The sequence below is a fragment of the Symphalangus syndactylus genome, chromosome X (genome assembly GCF_028878055.3).
Source record: "Symphalangus syndactylus isolate Jambi chromosome X, NHGRI_mSymSyn1-v2.1_pri, whole genome shotgun sequence".
In the NCBI taxonomy this organism is placed as follows: domain Eukaryota; kingdom Metazoa; phylum Chordata; class Mammalia; order Primates; family Hylobatidae; genus Symphalangus; species Symphalangus syndactylus.
This window is the reverse complement of record NC_072447.2, coordinates 50297906-50321180: the sequence shown is the minus strand read 5'-3', so window position 1 is coordinate 50321180 and position 23275 is coordinate 50297906. Positions and strand designations below refer to the sequence as shown.

The 23275-nt window shown below is 34.6% G+C and overlaps 1 protein-coding gene across 1 annotated transcript in view; it reads right to left on the bottom strand.

The window, feature by feature from the left end:
- The window catches only part of CFAP47 (cilia and flagella associated protein 47), a 455521-nt gene that overhangs the window by 133928 nt on the left and 298318 nt on the right, over positions 1 to 23275 (bottom strand). Inside the window, 3 exon segments of the mRNA XM_063634578.1 lie at positions 7753 to 7861; positions 22263 to 22436; positions 23043 to 23186. Of these exon segments, the coding sequence (XP_063490648.1) occupies positions 7753 to 7861; positions 22263 to 22436; positions 23043 to 23186 (427 nt within the window).

Genomic DNA, 23275 nt, shown 5'->3' with positions numbered 1-23275 from the left:
TTTTGTGCAAATTATGCCCCTAAATGATCTTTTTCAATGTTTGAAATGACTTTTTCCAAATGTGAGGGGCAGATGGGTAGAGTTGAGAGTTAGTGTTTTAAATAAGAGCAATCAACATTAATTGAAACCTACTAAATTAACACTTTTCATCTATTTCCATTTAATCCCCATAGCTACCCTGAAAGTCTAAATATTATCTGTATTTCACAAACAAAAAAACCTGACATTCAGGGAGGTTAAGTAAATTACCCAAGATTACACAGTTAGAGAAGGATAATATTGGTAGTTGAAGTGATGTGTGTCAAACTGCATAAAATAATATTTATTTACTGCCTTCTGCATGTTCTGTGTTAGGGGCTTCACAGTGCTATCACCCACTGATGACACAGCAACAGGTGATAGAGAAAGTATTTATATTGCATTTCCGTGGACAAAGAAATGGATGCTCTGGGGATGGAATAACCTGGCTGAGGTTCTACAGCCTAAAAGTGGTATCAGGTACATAACCGGAGTCTTTTATTTATGTAACATTGAAATATAGAAAAATAATTACATGTCGATGGTGGCCTTTCATTTTTAAAAGGCTGCATTTATTTGAGAAAATATTACATATTCCTAAGATACATAAACTCACACTGAAACTACATTTTACGTAAAGTTATCCTCAATTGCTACAATATTCTTGTTTGAAGCCCTAAAAATAGTTGTGCATCAATTAAATGTCAAAAATCAAAGATGGCTTATTCAGAATATTTAAATGTAGCTTGGCTTATATTCCAGAATAAAAATAATAAATATTAAAGAGCTCTCATTGTAATGAAAATTATTTCTTTATATTCTAGAAAGTAATATCTAAAAATTGTTTTATAAAAGTAAAGACAAAATAAGCCTACTATGGATATATTTAGTGTTGAATAAAAACAAAACTTCATATTTCTCAAGCTAACTCTATTGGTTTGGGGATCTTTTATAAAAGCGAACTGAAAGCTTGTTTGCAATTTGAATGAAGCTTTCTTATGCCAGTGTCATAAAAAGATCCCATCCAGTGTAGCAAGTTCCAAATTGCAAATTTTTAGAAATGAATGTTCTCTATACATAAACAAGTACAAAGTTTATAGTTGTGTTAATGAACACAATAATTTTTCAGCAAGTAAGAAAGCACTTTTGGGTGCTATTAAACAAAATACAAGCTGAATTTTGACAAAATCAAAATTGATCATTCTTACTTATTTGCTGGAGCTACCAGGCTACTAAGGGTCATGGATAATAAGAGAATTTCACACTACTATAGCATGAATGTTCAAGGTAGAAACGAAGACTACTAATATGACTGGAAACTCTTTGGTCCTTTGTATTTAGTTTTTTAGTATAGAGTAAAAATATTTAAAGCACCTTGGTGACTACAGTGAACTGAGTCCATGTAGGGTTATATAAAATCCAAAGACTTGCCACTGTAAATGCACAAAGTACATACTGTGTGCAAATATTCTTGCTGGCCAGGTGCGGTGGCTCATGCCTATAATCTCGGCACTTTGGGAACCCAAGGCAGGCAAATTGCTTAAGCCCAGGAGTTCAAGAGCAGCCTGAGCAACATGGTCAGGCTCCATATGTTAAAAAAATTCAAAAACAGCCAGGCATGGTGGTGCACAACTGTTGTCCCAACTACATGGGAGGCTGAGGTGGGGGGATTGCTGAGTCCAGGAGGTTGAAGCTACAGTAAGCCATGTTCACACCACTGAACTCTAGCCTGGGCAACAGGGTGAGACCCTGTATCAATTAAAAAAAAAAAAAGAAAAAGGAAAAGAAAATATTCTTGTTGTGTAATGTTTGGAGATAGTTTTAGGCCACCAGGCCATGATCAACATATTAAAGTCTTCTAGCCTGGTTTCGTTCATACGTTTAAATGGCTCATAATTGAATAAATTATTGTTGTTATATCCTTTATCTGTTGCCCTTACATCAGTCCTGTGGGCAAAGGGAAGATACTCGATTACTGAGTTCTACCCCCTCTTTTTATGTCCCTCGGGTTCACAAATAAAACATCATTGATGACTGTAAGAAATTCTAAAAACTTTTTCCTTGGAGATGAAAGTGTATTTGTTGCTTACATGTAGAAGTTCACAAGAGATAATTATGAAGTCCTATACCAAGGCTTTAAAAAATCAACTGCACTAGTTAACAATAAAATAAAAGCCTTTAAAAATATTCATGGGTTTCCATTTTTATAATATGTTGGAAAGATATTCAGAGAATCCTCTCTCAACTGAAAATTTTAAGTTAAACACACAGAAACTAAAACAGCATGAATCTACTGTAGTGGGTCATCACTGGAGATGACATTTGTTCTGGAATATGTGCTACTCAGTAATGGCTGGAATCTTGGCTTTAGGGACCATAAATGAGAATCAAAGAGCAAAATCATTAGTTAAAGAGCTCACATTCGCATGGTTTGGGGTACAGTATTCACATATTTTTGGATCACCAAGCCCCAAATTAATTATTTAGCTTCCTAGCTCTAGACATAGAAAGGGGTCCCTAGAAGTATCTTTACAAGTTTACACAGTTCCCTGTTTGTTGTTTGTAAAACATGTTTTTTAAAGTTGTAGTTTAACCCTGATGTTCACAAGCTGAAAAAAGCTAGGCTGGTTAACGACATCTTCATACAGAGCTCAGAAAAGTCATGCCAGAGACATGAGGTCTCTGTAGATTATTAACGAACAACTGGAGCCAATTATTAGGAAAATGATATGTAAGCTATACCAAATTATGCAGTCTGAACTCTTACACTTACAAGTTATTTTGCTAGTGCTACATTACAAATTAGCTGCTTTATGTTGTGAACATGCATCTTTACAGCCATCTCTAAATCATGTTTCTGAATCATATTATGTTGTTGCAATCAAAATAAAATTAAGAATTACTACTAATAAAGTATATATAATCACCACTAAGGCCTACTCATCTTCACCTATATACTAGTCTTGTGCAAAACAAAATAGCTTCTAGCTAAGATAAATGAAAATTTATTTGCATATTTCACCACTGCAAATAAGCAACAGGCCATTACTCTGTGTCTACAGTTGGTTACACACTAATCCTGTAATAATGAACAGTAATAATAGCTTTTTGCATTCTCATATTTATCTATACCAGATAGGTCATTTTGTAGTTACAAAAGAAAGAATTAAGCAATTGTGTTTTATTGCATTCAATCATTAACACATTATTTCTCTCGCACCTGCAAACGTGATTTTTGCTTGGATTTGTTTGTTTCTCCTTAAGGTTATGTTTTTATATCTAGGTTTATTTATTCTATACTGTCATTTTTTTTTCTGAAACTTAATGACATAAAAAGATAACTTTGAAGTCAAGATAGAACTAGGCTTTCATTCCTAAGCAGTAAACTTACCCTTCTGATTACTTCCCCCTCACAGTTATTGGTCTCACTTTGCTTAGAGTTGCTTACTGTCCAAAGTACATTTGACTCTATTTTCTCCTTTCTTTTTCATATTCAATTTTCATCAAATACAACTGTAGAAGACACTACAATGCACTAATGATATATCTTTTCAGGAATGAGGAACTTACTCCCATAGCTACTGGATATAATGCTGGAAGATGGCCATCAGGTCAGCCCTCTTTATGCATTGCCTTGCTTGAAAAAAAAAATAAGAGCTTCACTCAAGGTCAAACCTCCTTCCACATGTAGCCCGCTTTCAATGACTGATCAGCACAGTACTGTGAAGGTCTAGTCTCTTTCTCCCAACTCGGGACAACGCTGAAGGGCCATCCCAGCTTCAGGGGCCTTAATGAGTTGGCTGAAGCCTTCAGTGGGCCTTCGCCAAAGCTCAGTTTCTACCCCCGCTAAATATACTTTCTTACCTTTTTTTTCCCACAAGTGTTGCTCATAACACTTTCCCTAATAAATGTCCTGCATTCTAACCTCCTATCTCGGAATCTGATTTCCTGGAAACTCAACCTTTTACAGCACCATTTTCCCTCTTTATTTCTCTTGAAGCTGTCCCTCTGTTTCTTAATTCATTATCATTGCCTAGTTTGTTCTGCCCTAACTCTGATTTAGAATGGTCCATCTTCACTTTTGATTCCATGGCCAAATAGGCATTTAAAACAAACCTCCACACAGGCACACTTGGAACATGATCATAGATCACTGCAGGCTGCCTTGAAAATTCCAAATCCATCCAGTTCCCAACATTTCTTTCTATCAACAAACATACCAAATATAATATTGGTATAACATTAGTACATGCTGTCAGTGCCCTCACAAAAATCCCCCCTGCAGAGAGTTCCTATACACACCAGTGGTTTCCTACAACTCTTTGCCTGTGGGAACTCACTGTTACAGATCTCTGACCTAAGAGAAAACTTTAATCAATTAGGGATTAACAGATAAATACTCCAACTCCCTTGCCCTTCAGTAGGACAATTCTTTCTGAAGGTCCCAGTGAGGTCCCTCAGTTTTCAGCAGTAATCTGATAACTAGCTTGCTTACTTATTGGCTTTCTCCCTCCAGCATCTCACTTCCCCATTTACTTAGTGTGATTCTCCTGATCACCTCTCAGATTAACTACTTGCAATTAAACTCTTGCCTTAGGGTTTGCTTTTGGGAGTGGGTACACAGAACTGATTACCTTGGATATTGTCAAAGACCCCTAAATGATCTCCCAGATCTTACTGGCCTATCTCACCCCTCCTGTCTGTTTTCTATGTTACCTCCAGATTTCTCTTTTTCAAACTCAGTTGACTCATACCTCTTGCCTCCTCAGCAATCTTCAATGGCTCCCAGTGCAATAAGTAAAACAAAACTCTGCCCTAAAATGTCTACCTGCATTGCTAAATGTATGTCACTCTGCATTCCCTACCTCACACATGCACTCCAAACACACCCTCACTTTTTAATTTACAGAAACTGTCTTCTCTGTGTTTTCAGTAAGGTTATTTCTCCTGCTGGAAAGTTTCCTGCCATATCCTTCAAGGTTCAGATAAAACCCACCATCCCCTGTGAAGCCCTCTCAGACCCCCATTGTTGGGATTAATATTTCCTTCCATCAGGCTCCCCAGTGCTATAACTAAACTTTAGATATATCAAAGCATACCTTGATTGAGATGATTTATGGATACCTGTTTCCACCACCAGATGTGAATTCTCAGGATGAAGGAGCTACATGTATTCATATTTAGATATAGTGGTAATATCCAAAATAATTTAAAAACTTTTATCCCAATACTGACCAACCAGAAAGGACACCTGATCTAGGTCCTGAGGCATCCTGATGCTTTATGTGTTAACACTTTAGTAGCTGCTAAATTGTTGGGAGGTTCCAAGAGTTCTGGGTGAGGGGCTGTGGTGTCTGGACTGGCAAAAGTTATTTGATAGTGGAGCTCAAACAACTGAATATTTGCCAACATATAAGAAAAGATCAGTTGTTACAATATTTCAATAAACAAAGCATAATTAGTTGAATGTCAGCTTTGTTCATAACTACTATGTTTATAAAGGCTTTCCAAATTATAGGTCTTTAGTAAATAATTATTATATAATCAAGAACAGAATTGAAAATGAACACAAAATTTTTAAAAGTATCTGATACATACACACATGTGTGTACACATGCATGCACACATACATGGATATGGTTCTTTAACCAGCAAAAGCAGGAAAATTCTCATATGTGTGAAATTTTTATAATCTAGTTTTCTTTATATCACTTCATACTAGTTAGCAGCTGTTCAGAAGCAATTGTATTTATACTGTTTAATCTATAGTTTAAGTCTTCCAATAGTAGTATCAGTAAAAATTAGAGCTAGGCTCCCTTTTACAGGCTGTTTTTTCCAAAGCATAATGGGACAATTAATTTAACTCTAAGGCGCTGCCCTGGGAACAGCTAACATGATCACGTCTTGTAAATATTTTTCAAAATTATGAAGCCTCTAAAATGGTTTGTATAGCCAGAAACATTAACCTAATTCATCCTCACTTAACAATGTATCCTGAGCTGCATTTAACTTCACCAAATACGTTCTAAATTCTTTCAAACCAACATGTTAATAGTCCATATCTGAATAGTAAAAATATGTATCGAAATATTGTGGTGTCACAAAAGCTGCTAAAACCAACAACAACAAAAAAGATTACACAAAGGAAAGGCCTGCCAAATCTAATTATTTAATTTTTTGTAAGTCTATTCCAATAACTTTAAGAGTTTGATTCACAGACCAGGGGCTTTGCGGTAGTTACAAACATTCCGAATTCAATGATGTTTCACGGTGTGTGGTTTCTTATGTGTTTCTTCTCATAAGTAGTAGAACTCACTGCTTTCTATAGAACAGGAAACTGAAATTCACTATGTTTTATCAAAACTAATTATGCCAATTCTGAATGACTTGCTGCCTTTTACGAAAGACTAGTTAAAGCTCTAAAATTAAGGAAAATATACCAACTACTACTAGGACTGTCAATGACAATTAAAATGAAAACTAAAATTTAAACTTCTTTAAATCAATTCACTTCTTATGGATTACCTAAAAAATAGTAAAATATGTTACTTTATTGAAATGTTTGGACTAGAGACATTATAGCTCAAATCTACCTATCAAATGAGGACTTATTAATGGGGTTTGTAAATCTAAACATCTCAAAAACAAGGGGAAGATTTCAGAAGATGCGAACAATTTTTGCTATGTCGGCATTTGAGGTTAAGCACACTAGAAGCAGGGAGTGGGGATGGGCAGCTGTTGCTTCCTACATAAATTCTATTACAGTGGTAATAATTGGATCATTGTGGTTGGCACTCTGAAATTTCCCTTCTGCTTTTTAATAGCATAGGCATCCAGTATGCTCTCTGCACTTTCTTCTTTGCAGCAGCTATCACTTCTATATTAGATATAAATCCTTCCCTCAAACACTTTGTTGAGGTAAGCAGGGATGAGAGGCTAGTACATCCAAGGAGCAGTAGATACCACTACATATGTAAGTGCAGAAAGAATATGTGTATATGTATATACTTTCTACACTTCTAAAGTTGTATCCACTTACCTACATTATAATAATTTCCTCAACAGTATCCAACTACCATAGGGAATTTAATTTTCTCTCAAATAGGACAACTTATTCTTTTGATGAATCATAATCCCTCAGTACTAGCTATTACTTTTCTATCACTTCTTACCCCTCTCCCTTCAAAAAGTAACAGGAATACCTCTCCCTCCTATTCCCATGTAAGTAATTCTGTTCTGGGACCATTGGGGAAATCTGCATAAATAAATACTTTATGACAGACAAGGGAAGATAAAGGAAAAAAAATTCACATATATCAAATCTTTAACTTATTTTTCATATATCAAGTAAGTGCATGTGAATGTTTTAATAATATCCAGTCCTGTAAATAAACATTCTCTTAAAATGTCATTGGGTTGACACACAGGTATAACTATTTGAAAGTATTTATCACATTTTAAATGTAAATACTCTTAATTAAATATTTTCATTTACAGAAATTTGTTCCACAAATAAATTTGAATAAATGGCCAAGATAATACAGCACTAGACATAAAATGTATGCGTCAAAGCCCTGATTATTTAGAAAGCTAATGACTGAAATATAAAATTAAATTTTCTTCTGAGTCATTTAATAGAAAGTGGAAATACAAATTGCATTTCTATTTGTCTCATCATATTTCCATCCTAGTGTAGTAGGAAAATGACTAATATTTTATTAATGGATTTTATACCTTTCAATATACGTTTCCAAGGGCGCACATGAATCAGGTACAGAATTTCTTTATAAGGGTGCACGGAAATTTGTGGATTTCCCCACACTATCGGAAGATCTGCAGTTACCTATAAGAGATAATTCAAAAACAAGAATTATGTAGTATCAACATAAAATTTTTTCTATGCTTTAGTACATTACACTACATGAAATTACTGTAACAAGTTAAAGCATAGAACAAACTGAAATTTAATTTAAATACTCCCAATAAAATCATTCACTTTTTTAAAAAACAGCAAGCCAGAAAAATTCTACATCCAGTAGAAGAGAAATCTAAGAACAAACCTATTTAAAAATGGAACAAAGGAAATTATTCTTACAAAGAAAATAATGCTTATATTCTGTTACTACTTATATCAAGATCATTGATGCTTAGAAAGTCTGAATAGCTCTCATCAATCATGCACAATTGTCTTTAGGCAGTTTGATATACAAAAGAGATGAACTGTTTCAATAAGTTTCTACATCAATATTAATAAAACAAATAAAAAATATTTAAGCAGCATTTGACCACACCCTGGCTAAACCCAACTTTCAGTTTACTGGGTGCTTATATCTTCCTACTCCCCACTGCTCAGGGAAACAATAATCTACTTTGTGTCTCTACATATGAGCCTATTATGAACAATTATTAGTAATGAAATTAAACAGTACTATGTGGACTTTTGTCACTGACTTTTTTATTTAGCATACTTTTAAAAACTTTTTCATACTTTTAATGGATGAGAAATTGTATATAATGTACAACATGATGTTTTGATATATGTATACATTGTGAAATGGCTAAATCAAACTAATTAATCTATGCATTATCTCACATAGTTATCATTTTTGTGAACAAAAAATCTATTCTCTCAGCTCTTTTCAAGAATGCAATACATTGTTATAATTATCGTAACCATGTTGTACACAAGATCTAATAATTCTTTTGAACTTATTTCTTCTATCTAACTGAAATTTTGTGTCCTTTCATTCACATCTCTCCAACGACTCCCCTCATCAGCCCCTGATAACCACCATTCTATTCTCCACTTCCATGAACTGAACTTTTTTAGATTCCACATATAATTGAGATCATGCAATATTTGCTTTTCTGTGCCTGGCTTACTTCACTCAACATAATGGCCTCCAGGTTCATCCATGTCACAAATGACAGGATTTCCTTCTGTTTTAAGACTGAATAGTATTTCATTGTGTATATATCACATTTTCTTTATCCATTCATTTGTTGATGGACACAGGTTCAGTCCATATCTTGGCTATTGTGAATAATGCTGCAATGAACAAGAAAGTGCAGATATTTCTTTGACATAGAGATTTCAACTCTTTTGAAAATATACCCAGCAGTGGAATTACAGAATCATATGATAATTCTATTTTTAATTCTTGGATGAAACTTCATAACGTTTTTCTTAATGGCTGTACTAATTTACACTCTCACCAACAGTTTAAAAGAGTTTTCCTTTAACCACATCCTCACCAACACTTGTTTTTGAATTCTCTTTTCTAGGAATCTTCAAACACTCCAGTAGTGTAGGGAAAGTCCATATATCGCCATAGACTCTGATAATAAAATTCCATATATTCTATGTTGGTGTATAATCATTTTTAAATGTTGTTGAATTCAGTTTTCTAATATTTTGTTGACAGTATTTCGGCTATAATCCTAAGGAAAATTGATCTGTAGTTTTCATTTTCCATGATGCCTCTGTCTGGATTTATTATCTAGGTAATAATATTGGTCTCAAAGTGGAAGTTAGAATATGTTTACTTCTCTTTCATTTTTTAGAAGTGTTTGTGAAACATTAATATTAGTTCTTCAACTGTGAGTAAAATCCACTATTAAAGCCATCTAAGACTGTGTTTTCTTTGTGGGAAGTCTTACAAATGCTAATTCTCTACTTGTTGTAGGTGCATCATATTTCTATTCCTTCTTGAGTCAGCTCAGTAGTTTTTGTAACTCTATAAATTGGTCAGTTTTTTTTCCAAATTATCAAATTTATGGGCATACAGGTTTTCTCAGTATTTATCTCTAATTATTATTTCTTCAGGTAGATAGTGGTGTCTCCATATTCATTTCTTAATTCAGTAGTCTGAGTATTCTCTTGTTTTCTGTCACTCAAGGTAAATTAGCTTATTTACTGACCTTTTCAAATAACTTTTGTTTTTATTGGTTTTCTCTATTGATTTATTTTCCATATCATTTTATTTTACTCTACTCCCTCTTACTGCCTCTTTGTGCTTGCCTTGTCTTTCATTTGCTCGTTTTTCTAGTTACTTAAGATACAAAGTTAGGTAACTAACTTAACATCTTTCTTCTTTTTTTACTACAGGTATACACAACTACAAATTTCCCTTTAAGCACTGCTTTAGGTGCACCTCCTAAATTTTGGTCAATTATGTCTTCATTTTCACTCATACCATTTTCTATTTTCCCTTGTGATTTCTTCTTTGACTTATTGGTTATTTAGGAGTATGTTGTTTTAAATTCCACATATTCAAGGATTTCCCAAATTTATTTCCATTTTTGACTTCTAATTTAATTCCGTGGTTGTCAAAAATCATACTGTACATTACATCACTTTTAAATTTATTAAGGTTTATTTTATGTTGTAAGACATAGTCTATCTGGGAAAATATTCCACGTATGCTTGAGAAGAATATTTATTCTGCTGTTATTACATGGAATGTTCCACAGATATCTATTAGATCTCATTGATTTTTGCAAGTCTTCTATATCTATGTTGATCTACTGGCTAGTTAATCTACCCATTATTGACAGTGGGATATTTAAACCTCCAACTAACATTGTTGTTTATGACTTCTTAAATTCTGTTGGTTTTGCTTCATGTCTTTGCAGGCTCTGTTGTTGTTTATGTGTGTGTGTGTGTGTGTGTGTGAGATATAATATGTGTGTATATATATTATAACATATATATTTTATATGTTTAAAAATATTTTTAAAATATCTTTATAATATGTGTGTATATATATTATAACATATACACACATTTATAGATATTTTAAAATATTTTTCTATGCTTTCTTTATAATATATGTGCATATATGTTATAATATACATACACACATATTATAAAGAAAGCATAGAAAAATATTTCATGTTAATACTACATAATTCTTGTTTTTGAATTATCTTTTATAGGTAACTGCAGATCTGATAGTGTGTATATAATACATAATACATATACGATATATATAATACATAATAAATATAATACATAATACATATATGTATATAATATATAATATATATACACACATACATATACATGTATATACTTATAATTGGTATATATTCCTGACAGATTGACACTTTTATCTTTATAAAATGTCTCTTCATATGCAGTAATAATTTTAGGTCTCAAGTCATTTGATTTCTGAAATACTCCAGCCACTTCAGCTCTATTTTAGATACTATGTTCATGGTATATCTTTTACTTTCAAACTATTTTTGTCATTTTATTTAAAATGGGTCTAATATAAGCAGCCTAAAGTTGAACTTTTCTTTAAAAATACATTCTTCCAATTTCTGATATTTGAGTGTTTAGACAATTTACATATAATGCAGACAAGAAAACTGAAATCAGCCATTTTCCTATTATCTATATATCTTATGTCACCTTTGTTCCTGTAATCTTCCATTACTGTCAGATTTTGAGTAAAATATTTTCTAATGTGTCACTTAAATTCCTTTTCATATATTTTACTCTATTTTTGAGTTATTTTCTAAGATGTCTTGGGTTTTATAACTAGCATCTTATTTTGAAACAACTTGCTTTGTAATAATTCTAATTTCAGTAGCATACAGAAATATTCTTCCAGTGTGCTCCTACCCTTCTAGTCTTCCTGTATGTTACTACTTTCATACCAATTACATCCTTATACATTTTAAGCCTGCCAAGACATTTATATAATTATTTTCAGTTTTTTTAATAATTTCAATTTTTATTTTAGATACAGGGGTTACCTGTACAGGTTTGTTACACGGGTATATTGCATGATGCTGAGGTTTAGGTTATGGATCTTGTCACTCAAGTAGCAGGCACAGCACCTAATAGGTACTTTTTCAACACGTGCCCCCCCCTTCCCTTCCTCATCTAATAGTTTGTGTACCTATTGTTCCTATCTCTATGTCCATGTGTATTCAAAGTTTAGCTGCCACCTGTAAGTGACAAATTGCAGTATTTGGTTTTCTGTTACTGCATTACTTTGTTTGGAATTCTAGACTCCAGCTACAACGATGTTGCTGCAAAGGACATGATGCTGTTCCTTTTTATGAATGTGTAGTATTCCATAGTATATATGTACCACATTTTCTTTATCCAATCCATCACTGATGGGCACCTGGGTAGCTTCCAAGTCTTTGCTACTGTGAATAGTACTGCAATGAACATATGAGTGCATGTGTCTTTTTGGTAGAGTGATTTGTTTTCTTTTGGGTATATATCTAATAATGAAATTGCTGGGTTGAATGGTAGCTCAGTTTTAAGTTATTTAAAAAATCTCCAAAATGCTATCCAAAGTGGCTGAACCAATTTACATTCCCAACAACAGTGTATAAGCATTCCCTTTTCTCTCAGCCTCTCCAACATCTGTTATTATTTGACTTTTTAATAACAGCCATTCTGACTAGTGTGAGATGGTGATATGGTTTAGCTGTGTCCCCACCCAAAATCTCATCTTCCATTGTAATCCCCATAATCCCCATAATCCCCACATATCAAAGGCGGGACCAGGTGGAGATAACTGGATCATGAGGGTGGTTTCCCATGCTGTTCTCATGATAGTGAGTGAATTCTCATGAGATCTTATGGTTTTATAAGCATCTGGCATTTCCCCTGCTTGTTCCTCTCCCTCCTACCACCCTGTGAAGAGGTGCCTTCTGCCATGATTGTAAGCTTCCTGAGGCCTCCCAAGCCATGCAGAACTGTGAGTCAATTAAGCTTATTTCCTTTATAAATTACCCAGTCTTGGGCAGTTCTTTATAGCAGCGGACTAATACAGATGGTATGACATTTTGGTTTTGGTTTGTGTTTCTCTGATGATTAGTGATGATGATCATTTTTTCATATGTTTGTTGGACATTTGTATGTCTTCTTTTCAGAAGTGTTTATTCATGTCCTGTGCATATTTTTAACAGGCTTATTTCTTTTAATCTTGCTGATTTAAGTTCCTTATAGATTCTGGGTTTTAGACCTTTGTTGGATGAACAGATTGTGAATATTTTCTACCATTCTGTAGGATGTCTTTGTTTTGTTGATAATTTATTTTGCTATGCAGATGCTCTTTAATTTAATTAGATCCTTAATTAAATTTTTGATTTGTTGCAATTTACTTTTGGGTACTTAGTCGTAATTTCCTTGCCAAGGCTGATGTTGACAAAGGTGCTCAAGCTAATAAAATCCAGGATTTTAATAGTTTGAGGTCCTACCTTTAAATTGTTAATCAATCTTGAGTTAATTTTTGTATACAGTGAAAGATAGGGATCCAGTTTCATTCTTCTGCATATGGATAGACAGTTATCTCAGCACCATTTATTGAATAGGAAGTCCTTTTACTATTGCTTGTTTTTGTAGGGTTTTTTGAAGATCAGATGATCGTAGATATGTGGGTTTATTTCTGAGTTTTCTATTCTGTTCCATTGGTCTATGTGTCTGTTTTTGCATCAGTACTATGCTGTTTTGGTTACTGTACCCTTAGAGCGTGTTTCACATTTTCCCTTGCAGAGATCTTCTACCTCCTTGCTTAGCTGTCTTCCTGGATATTTTAACTTTTTGTGGCTATGGTAAATTGGAATGTGTTCTTGATTTGGGTCTCAGCTTGAACATTGCTGGTGGATAGAAATGCTACTGATGTTCATACATCTATTTGTTTATTCTAAAACTTTATTAAAGTTTTTTTATAATTTCTTGGAGCCATTTGGCAGTCTTTAGAGTTTTCTAGGTGTAGAACCATATTGTCTGCAAAAAGACATGGTTTAAATTCTTCTTTTGTCATTTGGATGCCTTTTATTTCTTTCTTTTGCCTGATAGCTCTGTTTAGATCTTCCACTACTATGTTAAACAGGAGTGGTGAAATTTGGCATCCTTGGCTTTTTCTAGTACTCAAGGTGAATGCTTCCAGCTTTTGCTTTCATTATGATGTTGGCTGTGGGTCTGTCATAGACGGATTTTATTATTTTTAGGTATGATCCTTTGATACCTAGTATCTTGAAGGTGTTTCCCATGAAGAGATGCTGGATTTTATCAAAAGCTTTTTCTGCATCTATTAAGATGACCAAATGATTTTTGCTTTCAATTCTTATAATGAGTGAATGACATTTATTGATTTGTGTACGTGGAACCAGACTTACATGCCAGGAGTAATGCTTACTTGATCCTGCTGTATTGACTTTTTAATGTGCTTCTGCATTTGGTTTGCTATTTTTTTTTTGAGGATTTTTGTGTGTACTTTCATCAGGGATATTGGCCTCAAGTTACCCTTTTTTGTTGTGTCTCTGCCAGATTTTGGCATCAGGTTAATGCTGGATGTATATAATGAGTTAGGGAGAAGCCCCTCCTCAATTTTTTGGAATAGTTTCAGTAGGATTGGTACTAATTCTTTGTCTGATATAATTCGGCTGTGAATCTATCTGGTTCAGGGCTTTTTTGGTTGGTAGGGGTTTTTATTACTGATTCAATTTTGGAACATGTTATTAGTCTGTTCAGGTCTTCACATTCTGGTTTTATCTTGGGAGGTTGTGTGTTTCCAGTAATTTATCAATTTCCTTTAGATTTTTAAATCTGTGTGCATAGAGTTGATCACAATAGTCTCTGAGGATCTTTTGTATTTCCGTGGGATCCACTGTAATGTCTTCATCATTTCTAATTGTTCTTATTTGCATCTTCTTTTCTTTATTCCTGTGTTAATCTAGCTAGTGCACTTTCTATCTTGTTTATTTTTTTAAGAGCCAACACTTGATTTTATTGATCCTTTGTATGGATTTATGTGTCTCAATATCATTTAGTTCTTCTCTAATTTTAATTCTTTCTTTTATAATACTAGCTTTGGGGTTGGTCTGTTATTTTTTTCTAGTTTCACTAGGTGGAAAGTTAAATTGTTAATTTGAGCTTTTTCTAACTTCTTTATGAAGGCTTTTAGTGCTGTAAACTTTTAACATCGCTTTAGCTGTATCCCAGAGATTTTTATAAGTTATGCCTCAAGTTTTATTAGTTTCAAATAATGTTTGATGTCTGGTTTAATTTTTAAGTTCATCCAGCAGTTATTCAGGCGCAAGTTATTTAATTTCCATGTATGTGTGTGGTTTTGAGAAATCTTCTTGATATTAATTTTTATTACTATTGCACTGTGATCTGACAATGTGCTGGGCATGAGTTTTGTTTTGTTTTTTAATGTACTGATTCTTGCTTTAATTACTGAACATGTGGTCAATCTTAAAATATGTTCTATGTGCAGATGAAAAGAAAGTATTTTCTGTGATTGTTTGGTGGACCATTGTATAGCTTCCTATTAGGTCCAATTAGACAAGTGTGAATTTTAAGTTCAGGACTTCTTTTAAGTTCAGGAATTCTTTTTAAATTTTCTGACTTGATGATCTGTCTAATGCTGTCAGTGGGGTGTTGAAGTCTCCCACTATTATTATGTGGCTGTCTATGTCTTTGGAACATCAAAAAGAACTTGTTTCATGAATCTGGATGCTCGAATATTGAATATATATATATATATATATAGTTGTTTTTTGTTGACTTGCACCCTTTATCATAACGTAATGCCTTTTTTGGTCCTTCTGAATTGTTGTTGGTTTAAACTCTATTTTATCTGATATAAGAATAGAGACTTGTACTCTTTTTTTCCTTTTGTTTTGCAGGTAAATCCTTTTCCATCCTTTTTACTTTGAGCCTGTGGGTATTGCTACATGTGAGATGGGTCTCTTGAAGACAGCAGTCAATTGGGTCTTGTCATTTAATCTAGGTTTCCACTCTGTGTTTTCTAAGTGGGGTTTTTAGTCCAATTACATTTAGGGTCAGTACTGATATGTGAAATTTTGACACTATCATCATGTTGTTAGCTGGTAATTATGGAGCCTTGTTTGCACCGTTGTTTTATAATGTCTATGGGCTGTGTGTTTTTGTGGAAGCAGGTGTCCTTTCAATTCTATGTTTAGCACTCCCTAAAGGACTTCTTGTCAGTCTCGTCTAGTAGTAACAAATTCCCTCAGCATTTGATTATTTGAGAAAGATTTTATCCCTCCACTTATGAAGCTTTGTTGGGTGGGACATAAAATTCTTGGTTGGAATTTCTTTTCATTAAGGATGCAGAAAATAGCCCACCACTACCACCAATTTCTTCTGGTTTGTAAGGTTTCTGCTGAAGGATCTATTGGTAGACGATCAGGTGTCCTTTCTATGTGCCCTGACCTTTCACTTTACCTGCCTTTAGGACTTTTTCTTTCACATTGACCTTAGTGAATCTGATGAGCATGTGCCTTTGGGATAGTTGTCTTGTATAGTATCTAGCCAGGGTTCTCTGTATTTCTTTAATTTGCTTGTCAACCTCTCTAGCAAGATTAGGAAAATTTTTATGGACTATATCCTCAAATATATTTTCCATGTTGCTTACTTTCTCTCCTCTCACGAATGCCAATGAGTCATAAGCTTTGTCTCTTTATATAATCTAATTTTTATCAGAGGTTTTGTTCAACTTTTAAAATTCTTTTTTCTTTATTTTTGTCTGACTGAGTTGATTCAAAGAACATCTTTCAGCTATGAACTTCTTTCCTCAGCTTGGTCTATTCTGCTGTTAATACCTCCATTTGCATTATGAAATTCTTGTAGTAAATTTCTCAGTTCCAGACGTTCAGTTTGGTTTTTTTCTTAAAATGGTTATTTCACTTTTCAGCTCCTGGATCATTTTACTGGATTCCTTCCATTGGGTTTCAACTTTCTCCTGAATGTCGGCAAGTTTCCTTGCCCTCCAGATTCTGAATTCTATTTCTGTAATTTCAGTCATTTCAGTCTGGTTAAGAACCATTCCTGGAGACCTGGTGGGCTCATTTGGAGGTAAGAAGACACTCTGGTTTTTGAATTGTCAAAGTTCTTGCATTGATTCTTTCTTATCTGGGAGGGACGGTTTTCCTTTAATTGTGGTGTAATTTGGGTATAGTCAGTTTGCTTTGTTTGTGGATGTTTTCAGAAACAATATTTATTTGAGGCTGAATTCTTGCCCTTGGTTTCACAGGGGTTTATATTAGCAGAATATTTTGGGGGCTGTCTTTTGGGCTGTGATTCAGTAGATGGTGCTTAAGAATAATGACTGGTAGATGAGCTCTTACACAGCCACATGACTTTTTCTCATGTTTGCATGTGTGCTCTGTGGTGGGAGAGGGTGGGGAAGAGATGACACCCTCACCAGGTCGATTTCTGGGCCCTAGAGGAGCCCCATTTGATTACTGGCACTGCGCCCACATTTCTTTTGTTAGGCGTTCCAGGCCAGGGGGCTCACTTGGGCAGAGGCTGCAGCAGGCAGGTAGGCCACACTGTTTCTAGACTGGCCTTGCAGAGATAGGAATGTCCCACTCCCACACCAGCTGATGGACTAATGTGTCTCACCGCTCTCAGTGCTCTAAGACTGGGGGCTCCTCTTCAACTTGAGTGCTGGCCAAAGATATTGGCTCAGGACTCCTCAGCTGCATGATGCAACCCTAAGGCATCATGACAGGCCCACAGCTCGGGGTCAGGCTCCAGCTGCTCTCAGGGATCTGAAGTGTTCCCAGGTTGCCAGGAAAGTATTCAGTTGGAGCAAAGCACTCAGCCTGGACAGTGGAGGCTGTATTGTGCACACACCTGTGGGGCAGCCAGGCAGGTGCCCTGGCTAGCAGTAGGGCGTACAGAATAGATGTGCCCTGGTTCCATCTGGAAGCTGCCCTTGCTCTCTCTTGGCCTGGCAGTCAGCTGGGGCTAGAGCTTCTAGAAGGGAGATGGGGATCCCTGGGGCCTGGACACTTATGGCTGCACTCCAACAGAGCTGCTTCATGCAGGAAAGCCCCTGGCTCCATGTTAGCTGAAGTCCTGTCTCTGCCTACTTTCTGAAAAGATCTCTTTCTCAGCTCAAACATCCATGGGGACATGGAATCCTCTGTAGCTGGTATCCTAAAGGTCTGCAGTGAGAATAAGCTGTACCGTAGTCCCTTCACTCTCCCCTTCCCCAGAAGTTGTTTGGGGCCAGGAACTATCTCTAGCACTCAGGTACCCCATGTAGGGTTTCCAGCTTCCTCTTCCTTCAGCCTCAGAGTCTGAGTTGCCTCTCAATCCACTCTTGGTGTTTTCCCTCTGAAGATCTGCTCTAATTATGTTGGCTTACTGGATATTTTTGTCTCTCTCAGTGGGAACAGCAGTTCTTGGCTGTGTCTATTTGGATATATTGTCCCCCTCCCCATTTTTTCTTTTAAATGACCTAGAAGAAAAAGCAGTTACGTCTAGCATATATTTATGTTGTATATTCTATTCACCTATACAGTTATTTTTATTGATGCTGTTTTAAGTTGGTTGAGCTTTTTGGATATGTAGTTTAAAGTTTAATAAAATCTGGGGCTTTTTTGGCCTTTATTTCTTTGAAAACTATTTCTTTTCCTTTATCTTTCTCTTCTGTAGAACTACTGTAAGTCATACGTTGGTATGCTTGATGCTGTCCCATGGATATCTAAAGTTCTGTTCATTTTTCTTTATTTTTTCCTCTTCCCCAGACTAGACAATCTGTATTGACTCATATTAAAGTTTGATGCTTATTTCTTCTGCCAGCTTACATCTACTGTTGAGGCTGTATAATTAATAATTCTCACTGTACTTTTCAACACCAGAATGTTGGTCTTTTTCATTATTTTTATAACTATATTTATATGATCTATTTATTGAAACATCATTGTCATACTTTTCATTAATTCTTTAGATGGGATTTCTTTTAGTTCATTGCATATACTTACAAAGGCTTATTTAAAGTCTTGGTCTAGTAATTCAACGTGTAGGTCCCCTTAGAGACAGCTTCTAACAATTGCTTATTTTTTGTGCATTGGTCATACTTTCCTGTTTCTTTGCTTCCTTGTCCTTTTGCTTCATCTCATAATTAATTTCTTATTGAAAACTACTTTTTATGTAAGGTAATACAGCCACTTTGGAAATCAGATCATCCTCTCCTAATGGTTTATTTTCATTGTTCTTGTTTTTGCTGTTTTGTTCTTTTATGGTTTAATGACTTTTCTGAACTAATTCTGTAAAGTCTGTATTCATTATAGTATGTGCCCACTGAAGCTCTGTTTAGTTGGCTTTGTGGTCAGCAGTAATTTGCCACAGGTTTCTATAAACGGTAAAAGAACCAGTAAATCTTCTATCCTTTGACAAGGAGTACTGTATATGTGTTGTTGTATACTTTAAGTACTCAAGTAGTTTAAAACTCTGACTTAGCCTTAATTTTCAGCTCTCACAGTGTCTGTATCAGCCAGAGGTGAAAAATTAGGACTCTCTCAGGCATGTACACAATCTTGAACATCCGTGCGGACTGCTTGTTTCCCAGGAATATAGCAGAGATTCTAAAATCCCCTAAGGGCATCTTATATTCCAGATCTTCCTTTCAAGGTTTTAGCCAATCTCTTATTAGCTGCTATTGTTATTGCAGCCTCAGACAACTGCAATGTTAAACCATTGCTGCTAAATATTTTTGACAAATGCTGTAAGGATAGGACCTATCCATCAGAGCAAACTCTGAGACAAGTCAAATAATGATAATACCTTCCTAGTGGGATGCTGCTAGCAAACTTGGAAAAAGGTCAAATAGTAATCCATACACTGTCTCTTCTTTTGACTGCAAAGCTACTGGTTTTTCATAGTTACTACAGTTGCAAGATTGCAGAGCTAAAGAGAGAGGGATAAGAATAATTCAAGTTAAAATGCCACAAACCACCCTGCTCTTTCCAGAATTCTGAGTTTTTCTTAAATATATACTTCTCAGATTATTTCAAGTCTTCGATTTCAAGATCACTGAAAAATTTGATTTTTGACCATTTTTGCCAGTGTTTTCATTGCTTTTCTTTAAAAAAATGAATTTACAAACCTTCTTGCTTCACCTTTGTGGAAGTCCCACATCTCTTGTCTTCTTTATTATATAATTATTTTCTACTACTTTGTTAATTTGATAAAATTCTATAGCATTTTACCTACATCTCATTTATGTTCTCTAGTTTTTAGTTTCTCTTTCATGTTAAAGAGGTCTCAACCTTCAGCAATCAAATGAAATGTATATTAAAAAGCTTTTTAAAAATACAAAGCATCATGAAAATAGTTACTAGCACCAATGAAAAATTGAACAAGGAAAACATTTAAAAGAATATGCTGAGTCTAGTCTATAGTAACAGATTATCAAAGTGGAGTGGTATAGCAAGGAGTTGAAAATGAAGGGCTGGAGCTAACATGTACATCATGTACATCTTGAACAAAAGTATGAATTTGGTATTTGTATTTAGATGACAGCCTGAAGCCAGGAAACTGCCAAGTGGGAGGTCATACAGAAATAAGGATGCTTTTGATGCATGAAACTTGAAATCAGAAGGTTAGAGGAATAAAAGGACCAGATAAGTAACAATCAAGGTTTGATTATCACTTGATAATCCAATGTTAAGGAATTAATGTCAAGGAAACAGGAAATGTAGAATAATATAAAATAAAGGGTGAATAACATTAAGAAGGTAGGTCAACAGTGTCAAACTTCACATGTTACTGGCCTTGAGTTCACAGAGGTCACAGCAAAGCAAACAATGAAATGAAAGGCAACCTAAGGAATGGGCAAAATATTTGCAAATTACATAGGTGATATGAGGATAATAGCTACAATGTATTAGTCTATTTTCATGCTGCTGATAAAGACACACCCAAGACTGCGTAATTTATAAAGAAAAAGATTTTAAATGGACACACAGCTCCATGTGGCTGGGGAGGCGTCACTATCATGGTGGAAGGCAAAAGACATGTCTTACATGGTGGTAAGCCAGAGAGAACATGTGCAGGGGAACTTCCCTTTATAAAACCATCAGATCTCATGAGACTTATTCATTATCACGAGAACAGCATGGGAAAAACCCACCCACATGATTCAACTACCTCCCACCAGGTTCCACCCATGACACATGGGAATTATGGGAGCTACAATTCAAGATGAGATTTGGGTGGGGACATAGCCAAACCATATCATAAAATATAAGGAAAACACAACTCGACAGAAAAAAAAGAAATTAAAATCTAGATATCCCTATTAAAAAATGGGCAAAGGACTAGGTTTTGATTTTGAAGGTAAGAGATGGCACTGAATAATTTTAGTCAGATGTGAAAAGATAAGAGTTTCATTTAGAATATTAATTCCATTTGCAATCTAGCAAAGAAAGAAGAGGAAAACCAAGGCACGTATTTATCAGGGTTACAAAAAAAGCAAAGAGTAAACCCAGAGAATTTACAAACTTCTGTAGTCCCCTCTAAAATTGAATTCAGGCATCTATAATGGGTAGATATTTGAAGCTTCTTTTGAGGATCCTATTGAGCAAATAACTATTTGTAGGTAATTGTAGGGGTGAGTAGAAAATGTTATTTAAAGACTGGTTTAAACAAACCAAGTGAGGATGGCAGAGTATAATGCTTCATAAAAAATAAGGCTATAGGCCAGGCACAGTGGCTCATGCTTGTAATCCCAGCACTTTGGGAGGCCAAGGTGGGTGAATAACTTGAGCCCAGGAGTTCGATACCAGCCTGGCCAACATGGTGAAACCCCATCTCTACAAAAAATATAAAAAGTAGCTGGGCGTGGTGGCACATGCCTATAATCCCAGCTACTTGGGAGGCTGAGACACAAGAAACACTTGAACCCAGGAGGTGGAGGTTGCAGTGAGCCGAGATCATACCACTGCCCTCCAACCTGAGCAACAGACATAAATAAATAAATAATAAATAAATAAAACCTTAAACAAAAAATAAATAAGTAAAAGGATGTAAACAATTATGCATTCCTTAATATTTCCACTATTATTTACACTGGTAAATGATAGGCTACGCTTCTGAAATTTTGTTTTGCTTACAGATTTCACATTAAAAGTTTAAAAGATGTTTCTAAATATTTTTGAAAACACCTTTTACTATCATGTATAATTTTTTCAATGAAAAGCACATGACTCAAGTAGATTTTAATGTGCTTTATAGTTATATAAATATAAGGCTTATTTCATCCTAATTCAACTTTATAATTAAAATGATATTTAAAAGCTGTTGGACTAATAGGATTGTAGGCATCTTATGTGACATTGCTTCATCTGATTAAATAAAACTAAATGTTTAAAAAATTGTTTGTAATTATTACATTTCATGTGATTCACTATATTCAGAAGAAAACACTTTCACACTAAAAATAAATTCTTACCTTAAATGTTAGGGCAGTATTTGTGAAATGAAACAATGTTATACGTTTTTGCATCGCATTCCCCACTTGACATTCCACAGTGATGTGTTCCAAGGCCAAAGGTATTTTTCCAACCCCTTTTATGTCAAAGATGTGCTCCATACCATCTACTTCATTTTGTAGAATAAGTTTACCCTATGAGAAACCAGACAAATTTCAGGTCTATAAGAGTCATAGTTAAATGTTAAACAACCTCTGCTATCTTATTAATCTTGTGTCTGGTTAATAAAATGAGCTTGTAGAGAGGTGTTAGCCATTGACTTTTTCAATACACAAATAAATGCTTCTACCGAACACAAAGACAAATTTCTGGTGAAAAGTCATTTATTTCTCATTACCCTGTCTAAATTACAGAGTGTATATAGGCATTCTCCTACACAGCAATTATATGCATGTCTACTTCCATGTAAAAGAAATATTGTCTTAAGAAAGTATTTTCTGATATACCAATTTCTTTAATGAATAGGAAGGAAAAGTAATTATCTTACTTTGCTCAGCATGTTGTATAAAATTAATTTGAATGCTAGTATTCACAGACAAAAATATTGTTATGTTCATGATGTTTATGCCTCAAATTAAAACATGTATTAAAGTTTTAAGTAAAAATAGTCAAATTCATGGAAAATATTAACTTTTCTGCTAAAAAGTTGTACAATCAATTAAAAGACTAATGTCATACATTAGTTTATGAACTAATGATACCATTAATTAATACTGGGGAAAATATCAATGAGTTCATACCATAATGACACATTCAAAAATAGGTTTGAATGTGAGAGGATACTCCACAATTTCATTTGGTCCAACATGTAATTCAATAGGTCCATAAAACCATTCTCCTTCTATAGTAACTTGAAATGTCCATTTATCGTTTGTTTGATTTTTCTAAAGCATGAAAAAGGTACAGAAATATCAGAGGGATGATATTGATGAAATTGAATTACATATGAATTCTTGCTAATTTTTATAACATT